Here is a 22,551-nt window from a genome sequence, read left to right as displayed (position 1 = left end):
CAGTGCTAAGGCTATCATTACATGACATCCACGAGTATTAGAGTCACCTACTATACTTACTTTATCTGTACTAAGGACTGAGAATTCAGATAAAAATTCAGAGCAAAGTACAGGCCAGGAGGATGGTACACCATAACAAATAGAATTGGCCATAAAGTTTTCCAGGTTGGGTGTGAAAGACTGAGAACAAGGCTTTCGAATGAGTTATAATTAAGTTTAAGTCTAGGGTTGATAATTAGACTTGAGTTGAAAATGGCTGCAACTCCACCTCCTTGGCCGGTGTCTCGAGGAATGTGAGTATTAATATGACTGGGGGGAGTGGATTCATTTAGGCTAACATATTCTTCATAACACAGCCAGGTTTCAGGTAGAAAGTAAGTAATTGTTGTTGTACCATTGCAGTGGTGGTGTTAATTTTTATTAGGTTTTTATGTGTATCTCCTCTTCTGTTTAGTTTTGATTTAATTGATTTAAGTGATCAGGGGGGCAGACACAGTTTCTATGTGGTTTTGGGTGGGTAACTACTCTAATGGAAGCACAGAGGACTGCAGCTCTGCTTCGGCCATATTTCTAGATATGAGAACTCTTCCATCCAAGTGGGATATATGTTGTCTCTCCTAATCAGACCAGGTCTTCCCCAGAAAGTCTGCCAATTATCTATAAGTATATGGATGATTCCTCTGTCTCTTATCTCGTGTCTGTTTTTCTTTCACTTTTGTTCTCTTTTTCAATCTCTGTCTTCCCTCTGTCTTTTAGTTTCTGCATCTGCTTGCTCATCCCTCTCCTCCTCTCTCATACACACACATAAACACACATGCACACACGTGCACACGCGTGCTCCCTCTGTTTGGCATGGCTTCTTTAACCCAGCCCATGAGACATGACAGCACCTGTGATCAGAGGTCTGTCGTGGTATCACACAAACAGATGTAGAGTCAGCATGGAGCCAGACTGTGTGTGAGAGTCTGTGTGTGTGTGTGTGTGTGTGTGTGTGTGTGTGTGTGTGTGTGTGTGTGTGTGTGTGTGTGTGTGTGTGAATTATGGATATGTGCACATACTGAATATTATGTATGAAAAGCAATGAATATCATCATTCTCTTTTTCTGTGTGACCACGTGGAACTGTCTGCACACTTTGATTACACACATGCATACACATGATTATGAATGTCTTATATATGACCTCCAAAGCTTCAGTTTGTGTGTATGTGTGTGTGTGTGTTTTTACAGGCAGTGCCAGCGGCCCATGCAGGTGTGTGATACAGGGGCCCTGGCCCTGATAGACCCCTCTGGTCTGGGTTGTGACCGGGAGCGTAGCCCTGCCAAAACCCGGTCTCCCTGTGATCTGAATTCAAATGGGGCAGCTTGGCTCAGTGCAGCCCCAACAGACACACATGGCAAAGAGAAAAGAGAAGCTGCTTGCTTAAAATACAACAGTGTGCAAATGTATTACCATGATTTGAGGGGGGAATTGTAATCCTTACACACTGTTGCCCTCAGAATAATATCGCACTTGTGGAATTGTGAAAGTGTAAAAGGGTTATTTTTTTTTTAAAGTTAGAGCTCCATATGAGTGGGTTGTGTCTAATTAGGTTGAATCGGTACAGGTTTAGTTCAGTGTAGTGCTTTAAAAAGTGATGCTGGAATATGATTTGCTTCTGAAACAGCCTGCAGTCAGATCCGCAGAAGAGAAAGAGAAAAGGAAATCATTACCCTCTTGTAATGATAATGTTTCAAGGTGGGCTTTGTCCTCCCTCCCGTCTTTGGGAGACAGCTCGAGGCTTTATTCCTTTTTGATTGTTACATTCTATTACATGAAAAGGTTACCCAAATGTTACTCCCCATAAGGAAAACTCGAGTACAACAGATTATTCAGGTCGTATTTGAGTCTAACTCGTGAGAGGTGACATTAATTCAAGACTACAGGGAGGCATATTTGATGTCATACACTGACTCCACCAAGAGAAAGGGATTGTCGTGTCAGGCGCACCGACTCGACTCAGCAAGGCTAGTCAGTCATTCAAACAGTCAGTCAGTAAGTCAGTTGTAAACTTAGTGTGGCTCTGTGTGTGTGTGTGTGGGCGTGGGAGCTTTTAGGAGCCTGGGTGTTTCTGACAGTGGTGTGTTGGCTGAGTGCTGTGCAGCTGATAAAGTAGCCCAGTTAATCAGGTAAAAAGGCCTTTAATGAAGTGTGTTTGTCTGACGGTGTGCCAACCCAGCGCCAAGCGATCCCACTGAGGCTCTCCTCTTTCTGTCTTTCTGCTGCATCTACACACCACACGCACACAGTTACACAACCAGACTCAGATACATAGTCAGGAAGGCGCACACACACACACATGCACCAATCCACTGGAGACAGATTGGATTGTGTCTAATGCATATTGCATTTTCCCTGACAAGATGCCACCGCCCACATACAGTAAGTGCCTGTGTTTTCCCTACTGTCAGTGGAGAGGAGTAGTGATGGCTCCGGGCCTGAGCAGATGGCTGGGAGTATGTCCACCGCAGATCTGTGGTGACATCACTCATTATAGCACTGGCTTCCTCTTTCTTAATAGCGTCACTGCAGGCAATGCACTTTTTACACGTTTCTTAATTCATTTAATTTCATCCGATATTTGATTGATTGATCTAAAGAGTTTTGGTGAAATTGTCCAAGATCCTCATGTTAGCATTTAGACAAGGTTTTTTTTTTTTTTTTTGAGTATCATTACATTTCCGCCTAAACTCATACACATCTTAATCACATCAATCTCATTGGTTCTCGCAAAGGTAGAAAACACCAATGCACACACACCATGCAATTACCTGCTCATTTGGCTCAATGTTCATTCATAGTGGCAGCTAAATAATAGGTTGCCACATGGCTTTTACAGTTTAATCATAGGAGGTAATTGCTGAACAGGGATTGGGTGACATTGATGCTCGCCAACCTTCCTACATGAAATCTTGCAACCTGGCAGCGACATTACACTCCTTTATGTTAAGGTTGTGCTTGAAAAGTGAAAGAAGCTGTACTTTCTCAATAAAAATGCTTCATTTTGCAGATGATATCCTAATTATCTGTTATGGTAAAAAGAACAAAAGAGCAAGAGAAATTAAACCATATGTTGGATATGGAAATACCTTAACATAGAGGTGTTTTTAAAGTTTTCTATTCTCACAAAAAAAGTGATATATGTTAATGTACTTGACCCCTGAAGTTCACTTTAGGGTGTCACAATGCTTGCAGCACGTTATCATTTCAACAAGGCGTGTGACCCGTAATCTTTCATATGCTGCAATTTCTCATTCACACACAGAATCTACAGTAACTCTTAATTTGGCTGCCATAATTAGTGTGCATTGTGTTCAAAATGTATAGTATATTGTCAAGATGATTGGGAAGTATGAGTGTTATAGGAGTAAAGAGAGAAATTTCTGTCAGGATTCAGCCGAGAGTCGGTGGAGGCAACAACGTTCAAAAACAACGGACTCTTCCATTGCCCCGTCTCTGCACCCAATTTGATAACCTCTTAATCATTTTTTAAAATCTATTCCATCCCATTTGTATTCAGATGAGGTCAGTTCCTCAGATATGCTAAAAGTCAGTTTCAACAAAGTGTTAGAGTGGTATAATTTAAATGCTTGTCTGGATGCCTTTTTCCACCCACAGTGGGGGAAAAAAAAACCTTGATCTTGCTGAAAGTCTCCCTTAATCCTCATGCCCTGTAATAGCCCTTGCATAATTGCATGGCATGCCATTGTGCGAATAATTTCTTAAGGTCAGGTACCAATTACCGCCACATATGATTTTGATTCAACACGTCAAATCAGACTTGTGTACGTGTACTTTATATCATATATGGCTCTTATTCAGTACACGTGGAATACAAACCGGTGTTTCCATCACATTTTTCCAGCCACATTTGAAAAGATTCCTTAAATTTTCTTAGTTAAAAACACAAAAAACATGACCAACTTAGTCTCAGTTCAGCTGATTTAACAACAACTTTGAATTATAGAGTATTATTATTATTATAGAGTATATGGTATTGTATTTCAGTGATAGTATGTACTGTATGTCTCTTCGTTCTGTCTAATTCCCACCATATTTTATCAAATGGTTTTCTTATTTTGCAATAAATAAATCTTTTTGAAATTTAAGCTGTTGTGTACAAAATCCAAAGTCAAGGTTCACTTGACTTTAATTGTGATTAATTAATTTGCCTCACCAGCTTGTTTTATGGATCTTGGACTTCTTGACTGACACAAAGTAGAGGGTTTCTGTAAATGGCCATTTCTCAGGCTCTGTAACTCTTTATTATTTATACTGACGGATGCAGAAGCACCCAGGAGGGCAGATATTTGGTCATATTTTCTGACGACACGGCTTTGCTGTCACTTCTCCGAGGTTCACAATCAGACCACGGGAATGTTCTCACTGATTTTATTCCTTAGTGTGATAAGAACTTTTTGGATCTAAATGTATCTAAAACCAAGGAACTGATTATTGATTTTAGACTTAACAGAGATGCAACCAAAGAGTAAATCATACATAGTAGGCGTGGGACAATATGAAAACAAACAAGGACAGATTCAGACTCTCACCAACACCTTGCAGGTAATCACAATGAGAGAAAGATATCCATTAATAAAAAGAATCTAGTGATCAACCTGATATCCAAGCATTCACATAGTGAGCCTTCAGCCATCATGACGAATGACTGGAAAGATGCAGCCTCTCCCTTGTGGCATATATCAATTCAAAATAAATCAGGAAATCAATAGGACTGTACATTAGTGGGCTAGACAGCTTTTTAAAGTTACTCATGTGAGGATATTCACAATTATCTCAATACTGGAAGTTCACCACAACTAAATTATCTTGGTGTAACCCCGATATAAGATAAAATCTTCTATCCTCCCATCTTTAATACATAATGAAAGTGTGGAAATGGTTACAACATACCAATATTTGGGTACTATTTTCGACGATCACCTTAAATTTGATGTGGCTATTGTGAAGCGGGGGCAACAAAGAATTCACCTTTTTTTCGCAAACTAAATTCCTTCTCTGTCAGTCCCGTCATCCTCTTTTGTCTTTATTGATCTTTTATTGAGAGACTCCTGAGTTCTTTTATCTGCTGGTTTCACAGCCTCACAGTAAAAAAAACAAAAAACAGCCTGAACGGCGTTATTAAAATCTGATCAAAGATCACCAGAGTGAAACAATGAGATCCGACAAATCCTCCAGAAAGCAGCGAGTGTTTTCACTTCTTCTGGAAATGTTCTTGCAGGTGAATTTTCTCTGTCGCCATCAGAGCGTCGTTATGTTTTAGCTGCTCGTAAAACTAACCACTATTCTAAATCGTTCATTCCTCCCTGCAATTCGACTACTAAAGGCTCTGTAGATTTTTACCATTGGCATTGATCTATTTATCAATATTATTTATAGATTTTATCACTGTACAACAAGCTGCTTCAAACAAATTACCCCTAGTGAGAATAATAAAGTTGTTTGTATTGTATTGTATCACTTATTTAGCTAAGTGGCGAAAGATCTGGGAATAGCTAAGTGAACACTAGTTAGCTTTACCATGTGATAATCAATGCATTAAAAATGCATCAACGTTTCATGCTGTCGTCTCATAATCTAATTTGTTGTTAAGAAATATAATATATTATTGATACGACTGTTTCAAGAACACTGATTAAGTATTTAACTTCCATTGTGTTTGTAAAAAAGAATCGATGCAGCAGAAGCCCAGATGTCCTGACTTTTAGTCACTAGAGTGGATAAAGCTCCAAAAATTCTGAAATTTATAAATCTCATCATTCAGCTCTTCATTAAACCCTCCCAGTCTGGTAAACACATGAATTTCAAACTCCACATCCCCAGTTACACAGGCTTTTTATTATAAATGTGTCCGAGCTCAACATATAAACTCAATGAGGGTTTATTTCCTCCTCCAGAGCCACAGTTGACACTGCAAAACTTCCTATGATGAGTAAAGTGAACTAAATTTATAAAAATCTGTTGAGTGTCAACTTCAACATATCATAAAACTGTTTTATGTTACTGTCATTAAAAGTTCATTAGCAACATTGTTCAAAGGCTGCCAATCATTTTTTTTTTTAACATTCTTCGTTTTACCAGTCAAGAAATGCTTCTGCTTTGTTTTTGTTTTTTTCTATATTTCTTTGTTTCACCAGTTTTTGAATTTGCTTTAATTAACCTAAAGCGAAATGGCTGACATTTAACAGATATTATCCATTTGGCTTTGACTTGACAAAGTGTATAATTCATGTTGAGATAGAGCTGAAGTGCCGGTGGTGCTTTCACAATTGTAAAAAGGAGGAATTATTGAATGCATGTGGCTCTTTCTCCAAGCTTCTGTTTGACAAGATGAGTTGATGTGCGTGCAGTATAAAGCTCCTGTCTACCGTTTGACAATTTAGTTTGAATAAAGGAACATCGCTTCCAGGTTGATAACCATGCTGCTGTCTGAATATGCGCTGCATGGCCACTCACCTCTCAGCAGTTTTTTTTTTTTTTTTTTTCAGCTTAGCTGTTGGCATTTGAAAAAAAGCCATTATCGCTGAATGAGATAGAATGAGATGTACAACCTTCTAGATACTTTTCCTGTGTTATCATAAGGTAGATATCCACCCAGAGATGGATGAGTGAGGAAGTCTTTATAGAAGCTGAGGAATTGTGATTAAGCATTCAGTGCCGCCTTTAGCTTTGTCACTTCCTCTTACCTCACTTCAACACAGCTACGTTTTTAGAAAAATAGTTCTACGTTGTGTTCCGTCACGAGTTCCCTTTCTTTTATTTTTAAGGAACGATAATAGTTAAAAGAAATCTTCGGCACATCTGTGACCTTTCCCCTCCCGCTGCACTGTAACTTGCTTTCACCTTCCTTTATCTCTCATCCTCGTGTTTCCCTCAGCCCCACTTCTCATCGTAAACGGGTGATGAGCACCTTTGCCGGGACATTTATCACAGCAGACAGAGAAAATGACATTTCAAGGTCTGCCCTGACTAACAGGCCAGCGAGCGCATACATACACAGGACAAAAGGGGAGGGGGGGGGGGGGGGGGGGGGATTGTAAAATGGAGGACGGGGAAGACGAGGAAAATGGAGAGAAGAGAATGAGGTTGAAAATACAATAGAGGGTGGGTTATAGAAAGGGAAGACAAATGAAGAATGGAGACAGATGAAGGCAAAGAATTAGCCAGAGAAGAGTGGTTGGGCAATCATCCTTGTAAAGCAGGACTTTGGACTTCAAAGCATGTGGTATATAGATTTTCGTTTGTCACTGACTGCAACCCGTTTCACCTTTTTAATGCGCTGTTGCTTCATTCTTTGCTTTATTTATATAATTATCGCCATGACAAGAGATACAAGTAGATTAAAATTAGCTTGGACTTTATTTCCTTGATTCTTACGCCTTGAAATTTATAGGTAGAGATTCTGATACACACACACACACACACACACACAGAGGCTGTCGGTACAGGCTCACTGGCTTGGATGTGGTAACTGATTCGCATCATTTAGCACATGATGCCTCTGTGATTCCTCTGTGGTGCACTGCAGGTGGTAAATTTGAAGCATCAGCAGCAGCTGCACCTGCAGTTCACCATTACGTCTATTGTTACTATATCACGCTCACTTTGGAGTGATGATAAGATGTCTAGGACTTTTACTGACCAGTGATACTTCATATTTCATCTATTCACCTTGTCTTTTGTGCAGCGAGATAAATCACCTGTCTCTTTTTTTTTTTCTCAGCACAAGAAATATTTGTTTCCTCCTCTGGGGTCTAAATAACAAGCATATTGACAATAGCCCTATATCTCCTTAAATAAAACAACAACATAAAAAAAACATAAGAATATGGAGCTATATATCAACCTGAATGATGAATTCAATACATTTCCTTTTTTTTTCTTTTAAGTGCTTATGTCTAGAAGAATGTCAGCAGTCACTGTGAGGCCAGAAATGCTTTGACTAAGTTTAGAACAGATGTGTCAAGGTGCGCTGACACACTGCTTGAACACTTTAGTGCATGCTGGGCCACAGAAAACACAGGTAGGTGTCAAAATATACGAATCTGATCAGTTCTGTTGATTCTGTCATATGGTGGTGAAAAATCAGCTCCTTGCCAAAGCAGCTCTACAATAGCCGACGTCAAAATAAAGCCCTGAATGCACCATAGATTGTTAAACCGTATATTTAGTGTTAAATAGAATTGCAAGGCAATAAAATATTAGTCTGAGCGTTTAAAATGTGTTGTCCTGTAAAAGCTTTTTTGCTCTGACATGACAGCAATTTGCCTTTTTTTATTTAGCCTTTTCTTCACAATACCTCGCTGCATAAATGCATATCTAAGCCTAACTGTCGACATCATATGCGCCTCTATGTATGTGTGCGTGCGTGTGTGTGTTTGAGTTGTTTTTTTGCATTTTTTGCAGCCTAGGGAAGCATGCTAAATTAATCCTATTTCATTTGAAGCTGAAACATGCTCGTATTGTAGAAAACGCCTGGGCCTGCATTTTTATATTTCCCAATCCCGACAAGGAAAAAAACAGGCCCCTCTATTCACTCCTCTTCTCAGCTTTGTTCCATTTGTCTTTTAACACTTATCAGCTTCCCGCTGTTGAATAATCGTTGAATTGAGCAGAATAATGAGTTTGGTATCTTCCGCATTATCAAGCGTGTCGCACGTTTTTTTTTTTTTTTTTCAAGCGTACTTCTGTGGTTCGGTTATGGGCACAATACTGCGCTGCCCTGAAATTGATTCATCCTCATTTTACTATCCTCTTATTCTTTCCCCCCTTCCATTTGCAGAGATGGTAGTTTTTGCAGAGAGAAGGCCCTAAGTGATTGCAGGTCATGTAGATTGAATTTTAATTCTTGTGGATGCCAGCTGTGGTGATTTCCCTGAACGCACACAGAAGAAATAGAGAGTGAAATCTCCTGTCCTCTCTCCTCTCTCCTCCGGAGGACACTGAGTGGCCTGCCATTAAAGATGGTCTTTCCTGCCTTCAGCACCAGATGATAGACTCATGGCGAGCTGACACTCGTCCTCCTGTGCTGGAACAGTATGCCAGTAGTTCACAAGAGTCACAGAGCACATGAGACTGTAAGGAACAAGGACGGCTGAGGTAGTAGTGCGTGGAGAGGGAGAGAAAAGTACAAATTGTTGGCTGAATTGTTGAAAATGCCAGCGAGGCAGCGGCGGGGAGACAGACAGAGATTTGTTTGACAATGTTTGCCCGGTAGAAGAACAGATCCTACTGCACTTTAAAACGATCTGTTCGTTTCCGTTTTTTCGCTGCTTGGAACATTATGCTGCTGCTCCCTAATCCCCATTTGTAATTAAATGTGTGCTTAGGAGCTGCGCTGGGTTATGTAAACCCTTACTCCTCATCGTGGCACACTACGCAGAATAGGGAACGACGGAGGACGGGAATGTGCCGTGTCCGTCTTCCCCTTCTTTCTGTGTCTTGCGTCTCATTTCATTCTCCTTTTCTTTTTTTTTCTTTTTTTTTTCCACTCACGCACAAACTCTCTCTCTCTCTCTCTCTCTCTCTTCCTTCTGTGTGGTTTTCCCCACTCGCTCTCTCACACGCAGCAGGAGAGCGAAGGAGAGAGAGAGAGAGAGAGGGAGAGCACAGAGGAAATCAAGCCTTCAGTGTTCGGCCATCTGAGAAATTGACAAGTCTCCAAACCTCTCATGGCAGCAGGGATGAGGGTTCCCAGAGAGACTAACTGATTTTAAGGATTAAAAAAAAAAAAAACCCACATAATACTCCTTTGCTGCAGAGTGAGGTAGCATTTTATATAAAATAGCATGAATTTGCATTTCATGGTGGTATTTTCATGCATCAACAGACCTGACTTGTTTGTTTTGCTACATGATAATAAAAGACTACCATCTTTAATACAGTTTCACTGAGGTTGATTGTGACGATGACTTTATTTGCCCCCCCTTTGTTCCCAATAACCCATCACTTATTAAATTCCTGCCTTTTTATTGTACTATTCTGTTTTTTTTGCAATACCCTCATTGTCTTGCTTGTAACCTTTCGACATCTCCTTATCTCTCTTTTTCTACCCCTCACGCCTGTTTCCACCCTTTTCATCTCCTAACAAGTCAAATGAGAAGCTGGTATCTAAAGCAGCCGGCTGCCTTTGACTTTGCTGCCCCCTGATGGAGCTGAATTGTTCTGTGCGTGTGTGTGTGTGTGTGTGTGTGTGTGTGTGTTTAGGTGTTACTGTGTCTTTGTTTCTCTGTCTATTTGAGTGCGAGAGAGTTTTCTTTGTAGCGATGAGGTTATTGTTGGTCTCTTTGAAAGCTTGTGAGGTAAAGCTTGTTTCAGCTCAACATTCACTGATGCTTTGTATACCACCAAACCACAAGCACACATTGTATATGCATCAGGCAACTACAGGAGAAGCTTTTCCTCCTCCCTGGAGTCCTGTAAAGGTAGCTACTGTACATCTGATTAGCATACACTGTGGTTTTCAGCACTAAACAAGAGATACAGCTCGGTATGCCAGATGTGGAGGAATTTTACAACAATACAAGGCTGTTCCATTTGTTGAACACCTTGCTAGAGTTGTTGGCAATGAGGCAGATCAAAGTTCTCCTGGTAAAAGTGTACTAGCCAGGTTTCCTGGGTTTCTGAAAACCTGGGAAAAAAGAAAACTGACAGGAAAACAATCTGTTCTTCCCCCCACACTGTTTCCTGAGAATCTTACAATGCAGTACAATACTGACCACAAACACATACACACTCAGTTGACTGCAATCCCCTTGTTGTTTGATGATGCTTAAACATATGTAGAATTGTTGTTTTTCATTTCCAGAACACACTGGCGTTAAGTACATTTACTGATGTATCTTTAATCAACACTTGCCTGATGCAACAGCAATGGAGTCCAGTAAAATTCAGTGAGGGCAAAAAACTACAAAGACATTATAGGCTGTAATCATAAAGGGTGGGAGGCAAAACCTTTTTCTCTGACTCTTTTTTTTTCTTTTTTAAACCAATATAATACCTTTACCCAAACAGGACACTTCCTCTCTTTATTTTTGCCCTGTTGTTATTCTGCCCTGTTTGGCTCAATTGTACCTCTTGTCAGTCCAAGTGCCATCGAAGCAGACTTTTGGCTTGCCTGAGTGACATCTCGGTCAGCCTTCTGGTTTTCAAGTCTCAGTCTTTACGAAAAGTGTTATAAATTCTAACTTAAACTTAGCCCCTATTATTGGGTGCCACCCTTTCTTTGGCCCCTATCCCTTAGAGAGTCACACGCCACCGGTTAAAGTAAATGTGGTAAAGGTTTGCAAATTGTTTGTTTGTGTGTATGTTTTTTGCACAGAGTGACCCATGACTGCCCATGTGTGTAGCTACCCACTAAGCAGCAGGAGTTTTACTCCCATAAATCATCACAAACTGTCATTAATCATAACTTCAACATCCTTCAGGTCAAATACAACCGCTTGGCTTTGAATAATCCATCTTACGGTGGCGTAAGCTACTGGAGACTGTTCAGGAATGTCATTCCGTGACTTTAACCAGCAGTGGGGTTAAGCCAACAACACCATGGGAATGATTCAGTCAATATGATATTATGGCCTGGAATACAGCAAGAATAAATAGAATAATGTCCATTAAAAAAAAAAAAAATCATACTTCAAATTGCATGCGCAGGAGGCTTGTTTCAGATACCGATTATATCTGTCACGTGTTGATAAAGCTCTACAGATTTACCTCATCCCTGTGTAAAGCCTGTTCAATATGTCTGATGCACAAAACCGCTTACTGTTTCATATTGACGCGACACCAGCCCTTGTGATTTTTGATATCCTGATAAATTCATCTGGGCCTGCTTAGGTTGAGCATGGCAGAATATCTGATAATCCCGGTGAGTGTACTGACCTCTTCCTGAGTTTTACTGTCTGAAGAGGACAGGAGGACTGGGTTGAGAGCATTGTGTTTAACATTTTCGACTTTCTCTACCAGCCCGTATGTGTCCATTACAGGAAAAAAAGAACAAGCAGAAAACAGGAAGGAGATGGAAAAGAAATGAATAACCGTGCTGGCTCATGATGAACAAAGATTTAGCTTGTTTGTTTTTTGAAACAACACAAAGTTATAAGGCTACAGTAAACCATATTTTACTTGTTTGGACAGAAAAATCTTAACTCAGCGTCCACCCACTGTAGGAGCTATCTACCACATTTGAAAGTCAGTGAGAGCTCTGAATGAGCTAGTAAGTGAACCTTGAGTTATTCTTTTTTTGTCTACTACTGTTCCCGAGGTCAAGAATGAACACACACTCGTTGTTTTACTCGTCCTTTTAAAGTAACCAATTTCTTTCTGTTAGCTCAACGTAACTTAACTCAATAACTGCATATTCTGCTCTTATTAACTCACTTTCCAGTAGTAGCAGGAAACCATTTCAGCAAAAAAATTCAGTGCGCTGCTTACCTAGCAGCAAATGGCAGATAAAGTTTGTGGCTAGCTAGTGAAGAAGTATAGAAAGAGCTACCTAGCAAGCTAAACAGTCAGATATTTCCCCCAGATGTTGGTTGAGACAACGACAAAACCAGTGCTAGCTAACATTTTAGCCATAACAACCTTATAAAGACAATGTTTTTAAAGTTGTTCCAGCAAGCTGCTAACAAGTTAGCTGTAACAACTTCATAAGCACAGTGTTTTCAAAGTTGTTCTGAGTTGCTCTTAGCTTTTTGTGGACTTCTTATTTTTGCCACAAAACACACCATTGCCATGGGAAACGTAAATTTTTGACATTGAAAACAAGCAGTAAAACTCATTAACGTCAGCACTAGTTGAAGTAATCACTGGGTCAGCACTCTGATCTGCAGCCCTGTTAAAACCCTCAGAGATATTTTAAGGTCATTTTGTGCTTTTTGGGGCATACAAATACTGGCTCCTGCCCTGTCACGCATACTTACTTACTTAACATCAAACTTAAACCGGAATGAGAGGAAGTGAAATCCCTCTGCTTCACAGAAATTTCCCTATTACAGATCGAATAAACCATCCCACTCACATTTATAATAAATAAATAAATGAAGATCTGTGGAGGTATGAATTAGATTTTTATTATTGCACAGAGCTACTAATGTTTCCTTTCTAATGCTTGCGAGTTTTAAATTAGATTTTCTTTTTCCTGTATTCAAAATGTATTGCTCTCTGTTTTATTTATTGAAATAAGTGGTTTTCTTTCACAAGGGGGTTTGGATTAGGCTGGAGTGTGCCTTTAAAAGTACAGTGTCGTCTGTTGGGATATTTTTGGTTGTTCTGATGTTCCTGTGTGTGTGTGTGTGTGTGTGTGTGTGTGTGTGTCTCCAGAGTGAATCACGTGGTGAGGATTACTGTGGATAACGTCCACAGCCAAGAGCCTTTTCTGTCGAGTGCAGGCATTTCCTACTGCCTCAGTGTATATGCACATTGTCCACAAACCCTGCACAACACACACACACACACACACACACACTGTATATGTACACACAAAAAAGCAGACTAAGACACACTTAGTGCCTTTAAGATTCTTTATAGATGTCCTTACCCTCACTGTCAGTATGAGGATATGATTTTTGAACTTTAAACATTGTCGACAGCAGACCCTGAAACGTGTGTGTGTTTGTGTGTGTGTGTGTGTGTGTGTGTGTTTGTGCGAGTGGGAGAAGGCTTGACAGGCATTCATATGAAACACCACAATGACAGTCAAGGCCCTTGTTGGTTTGTTTATCAAAACAAAGACTTGTCACTCTGTTAGGGGGGAAAAAAGATTAGATAATCCTACACAGTTACCGCTGAGGCAAATGAAGAATGGGAGCACTGACGGAGGAAAACCGGAGAGAAAGAAAACAGAATCCAGAGTTTAAACAGGACTTAAGTGTGTGTGTGTGTGTGTGTGTGTGTGTGTGTGTGTTTGTTTGTGCTGAAGAGATTTGACCAGCACACTCCCCCCTCTATACCCTAAATATTTGTGAAGCTTCTCACTTAATAGCTTTCCTCCTCCTCCATCTTCTGCTTCAGTTGGACTGCTAATTATGTAAATTGCGGGGCTCGCTGGAAAACACACACACACACACATACACACACACACACACACACACACTTAGACACACATACAGACTGACAAGTAGCAGCTTAATTAGCATCTGAAATGACATCCTCATTGCTGCTGATCTCTCTCTTAAGAAATACCAAGAGAGCAGCACATGCTGTAGCTGCGACTGTGCCGCTGTGTAGTTGTGTGCAGATGTCTTGCTGTGCATACAGCTCCACACACACACACACACCGTGGATGCGTGGAGCACAATCACCTGCAATGTCTCGCCGAGGCCTGTTATTAGCTTTACATCGGGTATGAATGACTGTAATCACAGCAGCAGGCTTCAGTTTTTACAGAACCTGATGTTTAATTCAGATGTATATCGATGTTTTGCTCAACTGTGTGCTTTCAGTCTTTACAGCTTTAACATCGCCTTGGGAACTGTGACTAAGCTTTGCACGATACCGTATCTTGCTCTGAGTTACTGTGATACCTAAGTTAAACAAAACAAAACAAAAAAATCTTATAGAGTAAGTTCAAGATGGCCAAGGGAAGTTGTTTATTACAAACCACAGGAGTGTATCACTTTGAATTTCTCTTGTAGGAGCAGAAAGGTGAGCTCAGTCCTTGCAGAACTGTGGGCAGTCCAACTGCATGAAGCTAGAAAGAAGGGGATGACCAACGAAGCTAAAGTTACTGTGCAGCTGCAACTCCTCTTAACCCTGACTCCGATCTTCAAGTAAAATTAGCATTATTTGAATTTATTTAGAATCAGTGCTAATAAACCCATATTTGAAATCTTTTAATCAGAACTTTATGTCTGCTGTTTATGTTTTTTGCCCTATTGTTGGTTATTTGTATTACTGTTTCTAGTTATAGTTATATGTGCACAAGTGGTATATTTGAGCAGTGTGAGGCAGAGGACACGATTCTGTCCTGTCAATCACTCCTGGCCGGTTATCCGGGGAGAATTTCTAATAGATTTCTCTTTTATTCTTGAACCCTTCCCTCTGTGGTTCTGAATGAACCGTGTGGACGTCTTCAAAATAAACCCGGGCCGTTTCTCCGTTTTGGTTTCCCGCCACTCAAAACGGAGATGCAGTCAGAATAAAATACATCCATCTGCAGTCAACCAAAAGCTTCCCTTTTTCTCTTTCACACAATAAAAAGCTATTTGACTATAACACAGCCCATCCCAGCTGAGATTGGTCGATGACAGTCAGACATGAAGGGGACTACATTGCCCTGAAAAGGATGCTGTGCATCCTAACAGATCTATAAAATCGGCTGCTATTGTATTGTGGTTTACTTAAAAGGTGCAGCACAGACTGTATTGCCAGACTGGTTAAGGTTTTCATGCTGTCTCTTAGGACAGATTGAAGTTATTTCACAGGCATAAAAAGCTTTAATGGTTTAAAAGGGGAATCAATCCAGCGACACATTTGCATATTGTGTTTGCATGATTCTGGACAATTTACTCAAGATTTGTGTGTGTTAACGGTGGAAGAGAGAGAGACTTAATGCACACACCAGGTGTATAGTGGTGTAGTTAATTTCTTCCACCTGTCAGCTTCCAGTGGCTCTCTGTTTATTATCCTTGCTAGAGAGGCAGTAAAGACACTCACAAATCCTGAGAAATTTCATGTACTCCCAAAAAAATGTGTGTTATAGACTGTGGAATTGAAAGAAAGTCGTATACAGTAATGTACCTGTGCCAGTTAACCAGTAATATATTGTTATTTAGGAAGTGAAAAGTTCCAGTGTCAAATTCTCATAGTTAAAAACATCAAAACCAATATTCAGATATAATTTTACCCGCGGCATCATGCCATCTGCTTAAACTCCAGAGTGGACATCATGGTTTGTTTCATAGGGGTTTTTCTGCGCTCTTCCTTGTCTCTTTGAGTTTTCTGAGCTGCAGATTGACTCACCACATTTTTTTTCATTCCTCTAGTGTGAGTCTGGGACCTGACCTGGCTCACAAATCAATACATGCCGCTGTCAGTTAAGAGATCCGTCTCTGGACTAGCTGGTGTGCATGCATGTGTGGATGTTTGACCGTGTTTGATACGTGTCTGCGTGTGTGTGTGTACGCGAGAGCGAAGGAGACACAAAGACGGAGGGAGCCTGTGCAATTTCAAATTGAGTAGAACAATGGTGAACCAAGGTTTCATTACCCTCCAGGCTCCTGTACCCACACAGTCGACAGCTTGTTCATAGAATGGATTTTACAACAGCCCTGAAAGCAACACAGACAAATGTGGGATTTTTACAGCAGGGCATGGCTTGGTGAAGCGAATGGTTCAGTGATTCCACACTGCTTATATATGAATTTTGCAACATATCACATGAAATTTGACATTTAAGTGAGGCAAAATCCAATATTACTTAGAATGCATTATTGTTTGCATGGCTAAACATTTTTCCTCATAAATCGACTTAGATATGACACCCCCATGTAAAAAATAAACATTAAAATAATAATGCAGCAGCACACAGTACGTGATATGCAACATAGCATCATTTACAGGTACAACCCCTCTCTTGTGTGATGCTCGGAAACCTCTCACCCACAGCTTCAGCATTTCCCTAGATGCAGCAAACGGTGGTGCATTTCTGAGGCCACAGGGCTATTTTTTCTTTTAAGAGCTGAGGTGTCAAAACAGGTATTTCATGGATGGATACCCTTTTTAATCTGTCTCTCTCCCCCAAGAGGCTTCCAGTCTGCTGACGGTCTTCTCTTCTCTTCACCACACTCGCTCCGGCTCTCTCCTCCTTTTTTTGTACTCATAAGAAGGGAACAGAGCAGCCTCCGAACCGGCATGTCTTATTGTCTCTGTTTAACCGCGCAGCAGTTTGTGTTGTTCAACGCGTGAGCGTGCGCGAGGAAAAAGTTTAGAGTTTTACAGTTGCACTCGCATCTCTTCAGCATTTTCACGATTTAAGAGTAAAGGAAAACCGACAGACATCTAAAGAAGGGAGTTGCCAGGGAGGGGAGGAAGTAGCATGATGATTTAATTTTCTGCACACTGAGCAGCGTGTGTGTGCACATCACCAGCCTGAGCTCCCAGACACTCGCCTGTCACTCCATGGATGATGAATACAGCTGCAACCGGGCATGTGGGACATGTATGTGTGTGTGGTTCCCATTGATAAAATTTCGGGGACATGAATGCATGCATGTTCGAACTTTAAACCGTTTTTTTTTCTCCTCTGAGCATATGTGTGTGTATTAAGTTTCAAAGCACTCTCTTTTATCTTATCAGAAGCTCTTGTAGCATAAACAAAGCTGTTAGCAGGTGAAGCGTATGTTATATATTGCCATACTTTGTGGCCTAATGATGGTATCTATGCTTTGTGCACAGACACACACACACAAACGGACACACCCTCTTTTTCCCCATGTACTACATACATGAAAATTAAATAAAACGGGACTCGAAATTGAACATTTTTGTCTCCTCTTCTTCTCACAGAGGCATCGATCCTGTCTTACGACGGCAGCATGTACATGAAGGTCGTGATCCCGAACGTCATGCACACCGAGGCCGAGGACGTCTCCCTCCGCTTCATGTCCCAGAGGGCGTTCGGCCTGCTCATGGCCGCCACGTCCCGCGAGTCGGCGGACACGCTGAGACTGGAGCTGGACAGCGGGAGGGTCAAACTGACGGTCAACTTAGGTATCGTATAAACCGTCCCTGTCGGCTGACCTCAGCAGAGTTCCGGGGGATGCCTTATGTTTCTGTGTTTTCTTTCTTTTTGTACATTTTCTTTTTCTTTTATGATCCAGACCTGATATCAGACCTAACACATACTAAACCCGTTTTTTTGTAGCTTGTAGTTGCATGTATTGTTTTTGACTTGCCTGGACTGTAACTTTTTCTGCCTTGATGCTTAGATGTCTTTGTAGATTTTTATATCCATCAATCTAACACTTAACAAAGTTATCCATGCTCTGCAGCACATCTTTTGAACAGCTCATAGATCATTTTAGTCATTTTCATTATTATGTACACATAGATTTTTCTAAAGGCATAGCATTTCACTCTCTGAATGACTTTAATAGATGGCACTGTTCCTAGACATGCATTATTCAAACAGCAACATTTTAGATTATCCTCTGCCATCTATTCACAACTGCAGGTAAGCGTCCGCACATTTTAGCGCTGCACTGATAGTATGCATTCTTAGTGTGGGTCTGTTCCTGTGTTCTGTTTTTTTTTTTTTGTTTTTTTTTCCTCATGATTAGCAGGTTCATGTTTCTCTCTGTCCATTAGTGACCCTTGGTCTAGCTGGCATCTACCATGCCTTGTTCAAAGATGGCATTCACCCCTTCAAAGGCCCCGAGCCTGCGGCCCTTCTGGCAAACAGCCCGATGCCACAGCACCCAGCGCGCCTGCAGATGGTGGCACGAGTGGTGCATTTAAGTGCAAGCCTTTACACCAGTGATCTTAGAATAGATACTCTCTACACAGAACATAACGTATGTGTGCATACAAAATATCAGTATGTTACTCATTTATTATAGAATGCAGTGTAATGTAGCACATCTGTAGTTCACTTTTCATGTTTTCATTATGCATTGTGGTCTCTTCCCAAGCACACAAACGAGAGTAGTTTTAACCTTTAAATCAAAAGAACTAATTCTAACAAAACATATTTCATTCATAGAGCCCTATTTTACCCCGTCACATGCATAGAAACTCTCTGAGAGAGGGTACGTAGGCCTCTGTACGGTGTTGGTGCTGTGTGGCTCGAGGCTGTTTGCTCCCACTTTTCTGTTGCGGTTGACGGCACATGACCAGCCTGGTCACATGGATTTCAACCTGCACCTGCCAAACACAGGTTCAATACTCTCCCTTAGTTGGAGATTTTTAGTAAGAGACATGTGAAGCCTTAGTTTTAGTGACATACTGTACAACTAGTGCAATATTTTGGCTCCACTGCTGGGTTGCGAAATCGATGTGGCCATTGAATTGCAAGCAACCATTTTTTGAAATTAAACAATGCAACATGTGGCTAAACTCCATGATTGCTTTTAGGAAAATAATAGTCATATTATGCTATTAGCAAATCAATAATAACATGAAAGTTTGATTAAATTAAACCAAAGAAATCTTGATCAGTACAGTGACACTGACCGGTATTTGTATAATATCATTGGCTATAACATCATGAGTGCAGAATGGATTGGAATTAAATTGGATTTCCAGTATCAACACATAACATTGACAACCAGTAGCCAACCAGGCTAAAATGGCCACTGGCGTCATGTGACCGTCCCCGGAAGGTGGCTTTTCTTGCTCTTGGATGTCTGCAGCTGTAACCTTGAAGGATGCGATTTCATCTGTCACTTATTCTCCCCTCCCCATCTAGACTGTGTCAGGATAAACTGTAACACCAGTAAGTCAACATTCTTCTTCTTGCAGCCTTCTTCCTTCAATCAGTGTTTTATTATAGCCTGTGTGCTAGATGTAGGGGCAGGAATGTGTGAATGCGGGGGACTGATAAGAGGATTTCTCAGATAAGAGGGAAAAAAGTAATAGCCAGAGATCAAAGTTATGCAAATCTGACTTAATGTTCTCTATATATTTTAAATGGCCCATTTTTCAAATTAATTCAGGCAACTAGTTCTTAATATTTCCCTGTATGCCTATAGCTACTCACTAAACATTTGCTTTTTCAGACTCTATGGGCTATATTGTTTGCAGTTACACTGTAATGGATTGCTGTTTGTCTCACTTGTTTTGTTTTCTTGCTTCATTTTAGCCTCCATTATTTTAGCACACTGCAGTATATAGGCCTGTAACGTGACATACAGAGATGGTGTTAGCAAACATGCTCTTACTCATGAAAAGGACTCTTGTTTTTTCATTCATTTCAAGTCCCCAAAACCTTTTGTAGAGAGAAAACAAGATGAAGACATATGGATGTGCTGATACACACACACACAAGCTGCAAAGTTCAAACTGTAAAGGACACGATTACTATTGATTTAGGATTTAATTGATTTTATATTTGTGTTCAAATGAGGCATTTAGATTCTACATTCTGTAAATGTTACGCTTAATCAAGTTGAGACAAGTTTGCTCTTGAATTAACCAATTAGACATCTGTAACGTACATCCGATCACAGAATTAAACAGTGGAAACAAGGTGGCAAATTATGAAATTTTAGCTCTCAAAAATCACAAATAGTAGACCTACTTTAGTTTGTGTCCTGGTTTGATTTATGACATCCAAAATTTCCAAATGCTTGAAAAGTATTCTTGTAAAATAAACATTAAGAGTCTGTTGTACCTTCCTCATATACACGTAGTACACCCAGTATGTTTGTCTTTAGGACTGGGTCAACAAAGGACAACAAAAGGTTAGTAACCAAATTAAAATTCTGGTTGATAAATTACTTGGTGAACTCTGCTCATTTGGATTTAAAATCTGTGTTCAACATTACGCAGCAGGGTCAGGACTCTGAATGAGTGGCTCTAGCATTTTGATTAAATCTATTGCAGTGAGGCAGGACTTCCCTCTAGTGGTTGGCTGTGGTAATACAATACAGGCTCTGTATACTACCATTAAAATCACCATTAAACAATGCATTTACAACTAAAATGTGGATGAAACTGGATATTTGAGACAAGGTTTAACATGGAAGGATCAGTGAAAACTATAAACCAACTGGATATAACCAAAGGAGACGGGGCCAGTTACACTCAATTCTACTTGGGTTGAGTCACAGATTTGGAGTCCTTGAATGAGTAACAGCAAATATTATTTTTCATGTTGATGTCAGTTTTGATTTGCCGTATTATTTTCCTCTGTTGTCAAATCCAAACCAAATTTTTGTTTGAAAAGTAAGATCGTGTCGACGACAACAGTCCTAACTCCAAACGATAAAGACTACACTTTGTTTTAAGAAAATGATCCGTACATCATGTATTGTAGGAAAAAAAAGCAAAATCTGTTTATATCGAAATGTAAATTTTTTCCAATCTATTACGTTTTGTTTTGTTTTTGTGAAAACAAAGATTTGGTTTGTGCTTGTGCCTCCCCCGTCCCTTGACTAACTAACCCTCCTCTTCAGGCAAGGGCCCTGAGGTTCTTTATGCCGGACAAAAGCTCAACAACAATGAATGGCACTCAGTGCGAGTGGTCCGACGCGGTAAAAACTTCAAACTTACTGTGGATAACGACATGGCTGAAGGTATTTATCCCGTGAACCATTTACCTGCTATTTCACAATACCCATGATATGTGTGATTTTATGTATTTAATAGTTTTAAAGGATGAAAATGTATCTAATATCTTGATTTATCATCTTATTTTGAAACTTTCAAAGAGTACTTATATGAAACGTGGCATCGATATCTCTTAATGCTATACTTCTTACTTGGAACAGGTGTTTAGTATTGATTATTTCTAGTATTAATTATCCATAATATTGGAAATTGATGACACTTTCTCCCTATTCTCTGACTGGCCTGATGTAAAAATCACTGTTTCTTTGAGAATTAGTCAATATTTCTTCATATGTCAGGTTTTATTTATACCTGACTGTGAGAACTGGCATTATTACACTAGCATGACACAAAGTGAGACTGCACTGATGCCAGGGTTACGTTGCAGTATTATTCCTCCTCCTCCTCCACACCTTCATCCCTTTCCTTCTTCTCCTATGCCCTCCCTCTTTCCATTTCAGGTCAGATGGCAGGTGACCACACCCGTCTAGAGTTCAACAACGTGGAGACAGGGATCTTGACCGAGAGACGCTTTGTCGCCTCTGCTCCCTCCTCCTTCATTGGGCATCTTCAGGTATGAAATGCAATACAATCATGACGCAACAGATCCATAATTTCAGCAACTGTCACTAATAAACTCTTGGGTGTAAGAGGAGGATTTATTTTCATCATCGTCATATTCAACAACAGGTTGTCTGTCATCGTGAAGTATCATTTTACCATGTTACCATGACAATTTAAATTTAATTTAAATATGCTTCACAGCTAATTTATAATGACTCCACCTCTCACCAACTCTCCCCTCAGAGCCTCAAGTTCAATGGCATGCAGTACATCGACATGTGCAAGAACGGGGACATCGACTTCTGCGAGCTCAACGCCCATTTCGGCATGAGATTCATCATCGCCGACCCGGTGACCTTCAAGACAAAGGGCAGCTACCTGGGCTTGGCCACTCTGCAGGCCTATACCACAATGCATCTCTTCTTTCAGTTCAAAACCACCTCGCCCGACGGCTTCATCATCTTCAACAGCGGAGACGGGAACGACTTCATCGCTGTGGAACTGGTCAAAGGGTGAGCGGCATGTGGGACGATGGTGACAAGTTGATGTTTTATTCCATGGCTTCAGTCCATTTAAAGTAGCAGCGCTGGTGTGGATGTAGTTGTTTTCTTACGTCATTATAATAATTTAACAGTGCTGACCAAACTACAGACTCCAAAT

At 40.5% G+C, this 22,551-nt stretch overlaps 1 protein-coding gene across 6 annotated transcripts in view; it reads left to right on the top strand.

Moving 5' to 3' along the window:
- The window catches only part of LOC121882010 (neurexin-3b-like), a 392,732-nt gene that overhangs the window by 201,027 nt on the left and 169,154 nt on the right, over positions 1 to 22,551 (top strand). For all 6 annotated transcript variants that reach the window (XM_042389887.1, XM_042389889.1, XM_042389888.1 and 3 more), the window contains 5 exons: positions 17,566 to 17,769; positions 19,466 to 19,492; positions 21,174 to 21,293; positions 21,789 to 21,901; positions 22,135 to 22,403. In XM_042389887.1, coding sequence (XP_042245821.1) covers positions 17,566 to 17,769; positions 19,466 to 19,492; positions 21,174 to 21,293; positions 21,789 to 21,901; positions 22,135 to 22,403 — 733 coding nt within the window. The remainder of the gene's footprint in view (positions 1 to 17,565; positions 17,770 to 19,465; positions 19,493 to 21,173; positions 21,294 to 21,788; positions 21,902 to 22,134; positions 22,404 to 22,551) is intronic.

Source organism: Thunnus maccoyii, chromosome 17 (genome assembly GCF_910596095.1).
Source record: "Thunnus maccoyii chromosome 17, fThuMac1.1, whole genome shotgun sequence".
Classification (NCBI taxonomy): Eukaryota; Metazoa; Chordata; class Actinopteri; order Scombriformes; family Scombridae; genus Thunnus; species Thunnus maccoyii.
This window is presented reverse-complemented; position numbering and strand designations above follow the sequence as displayed.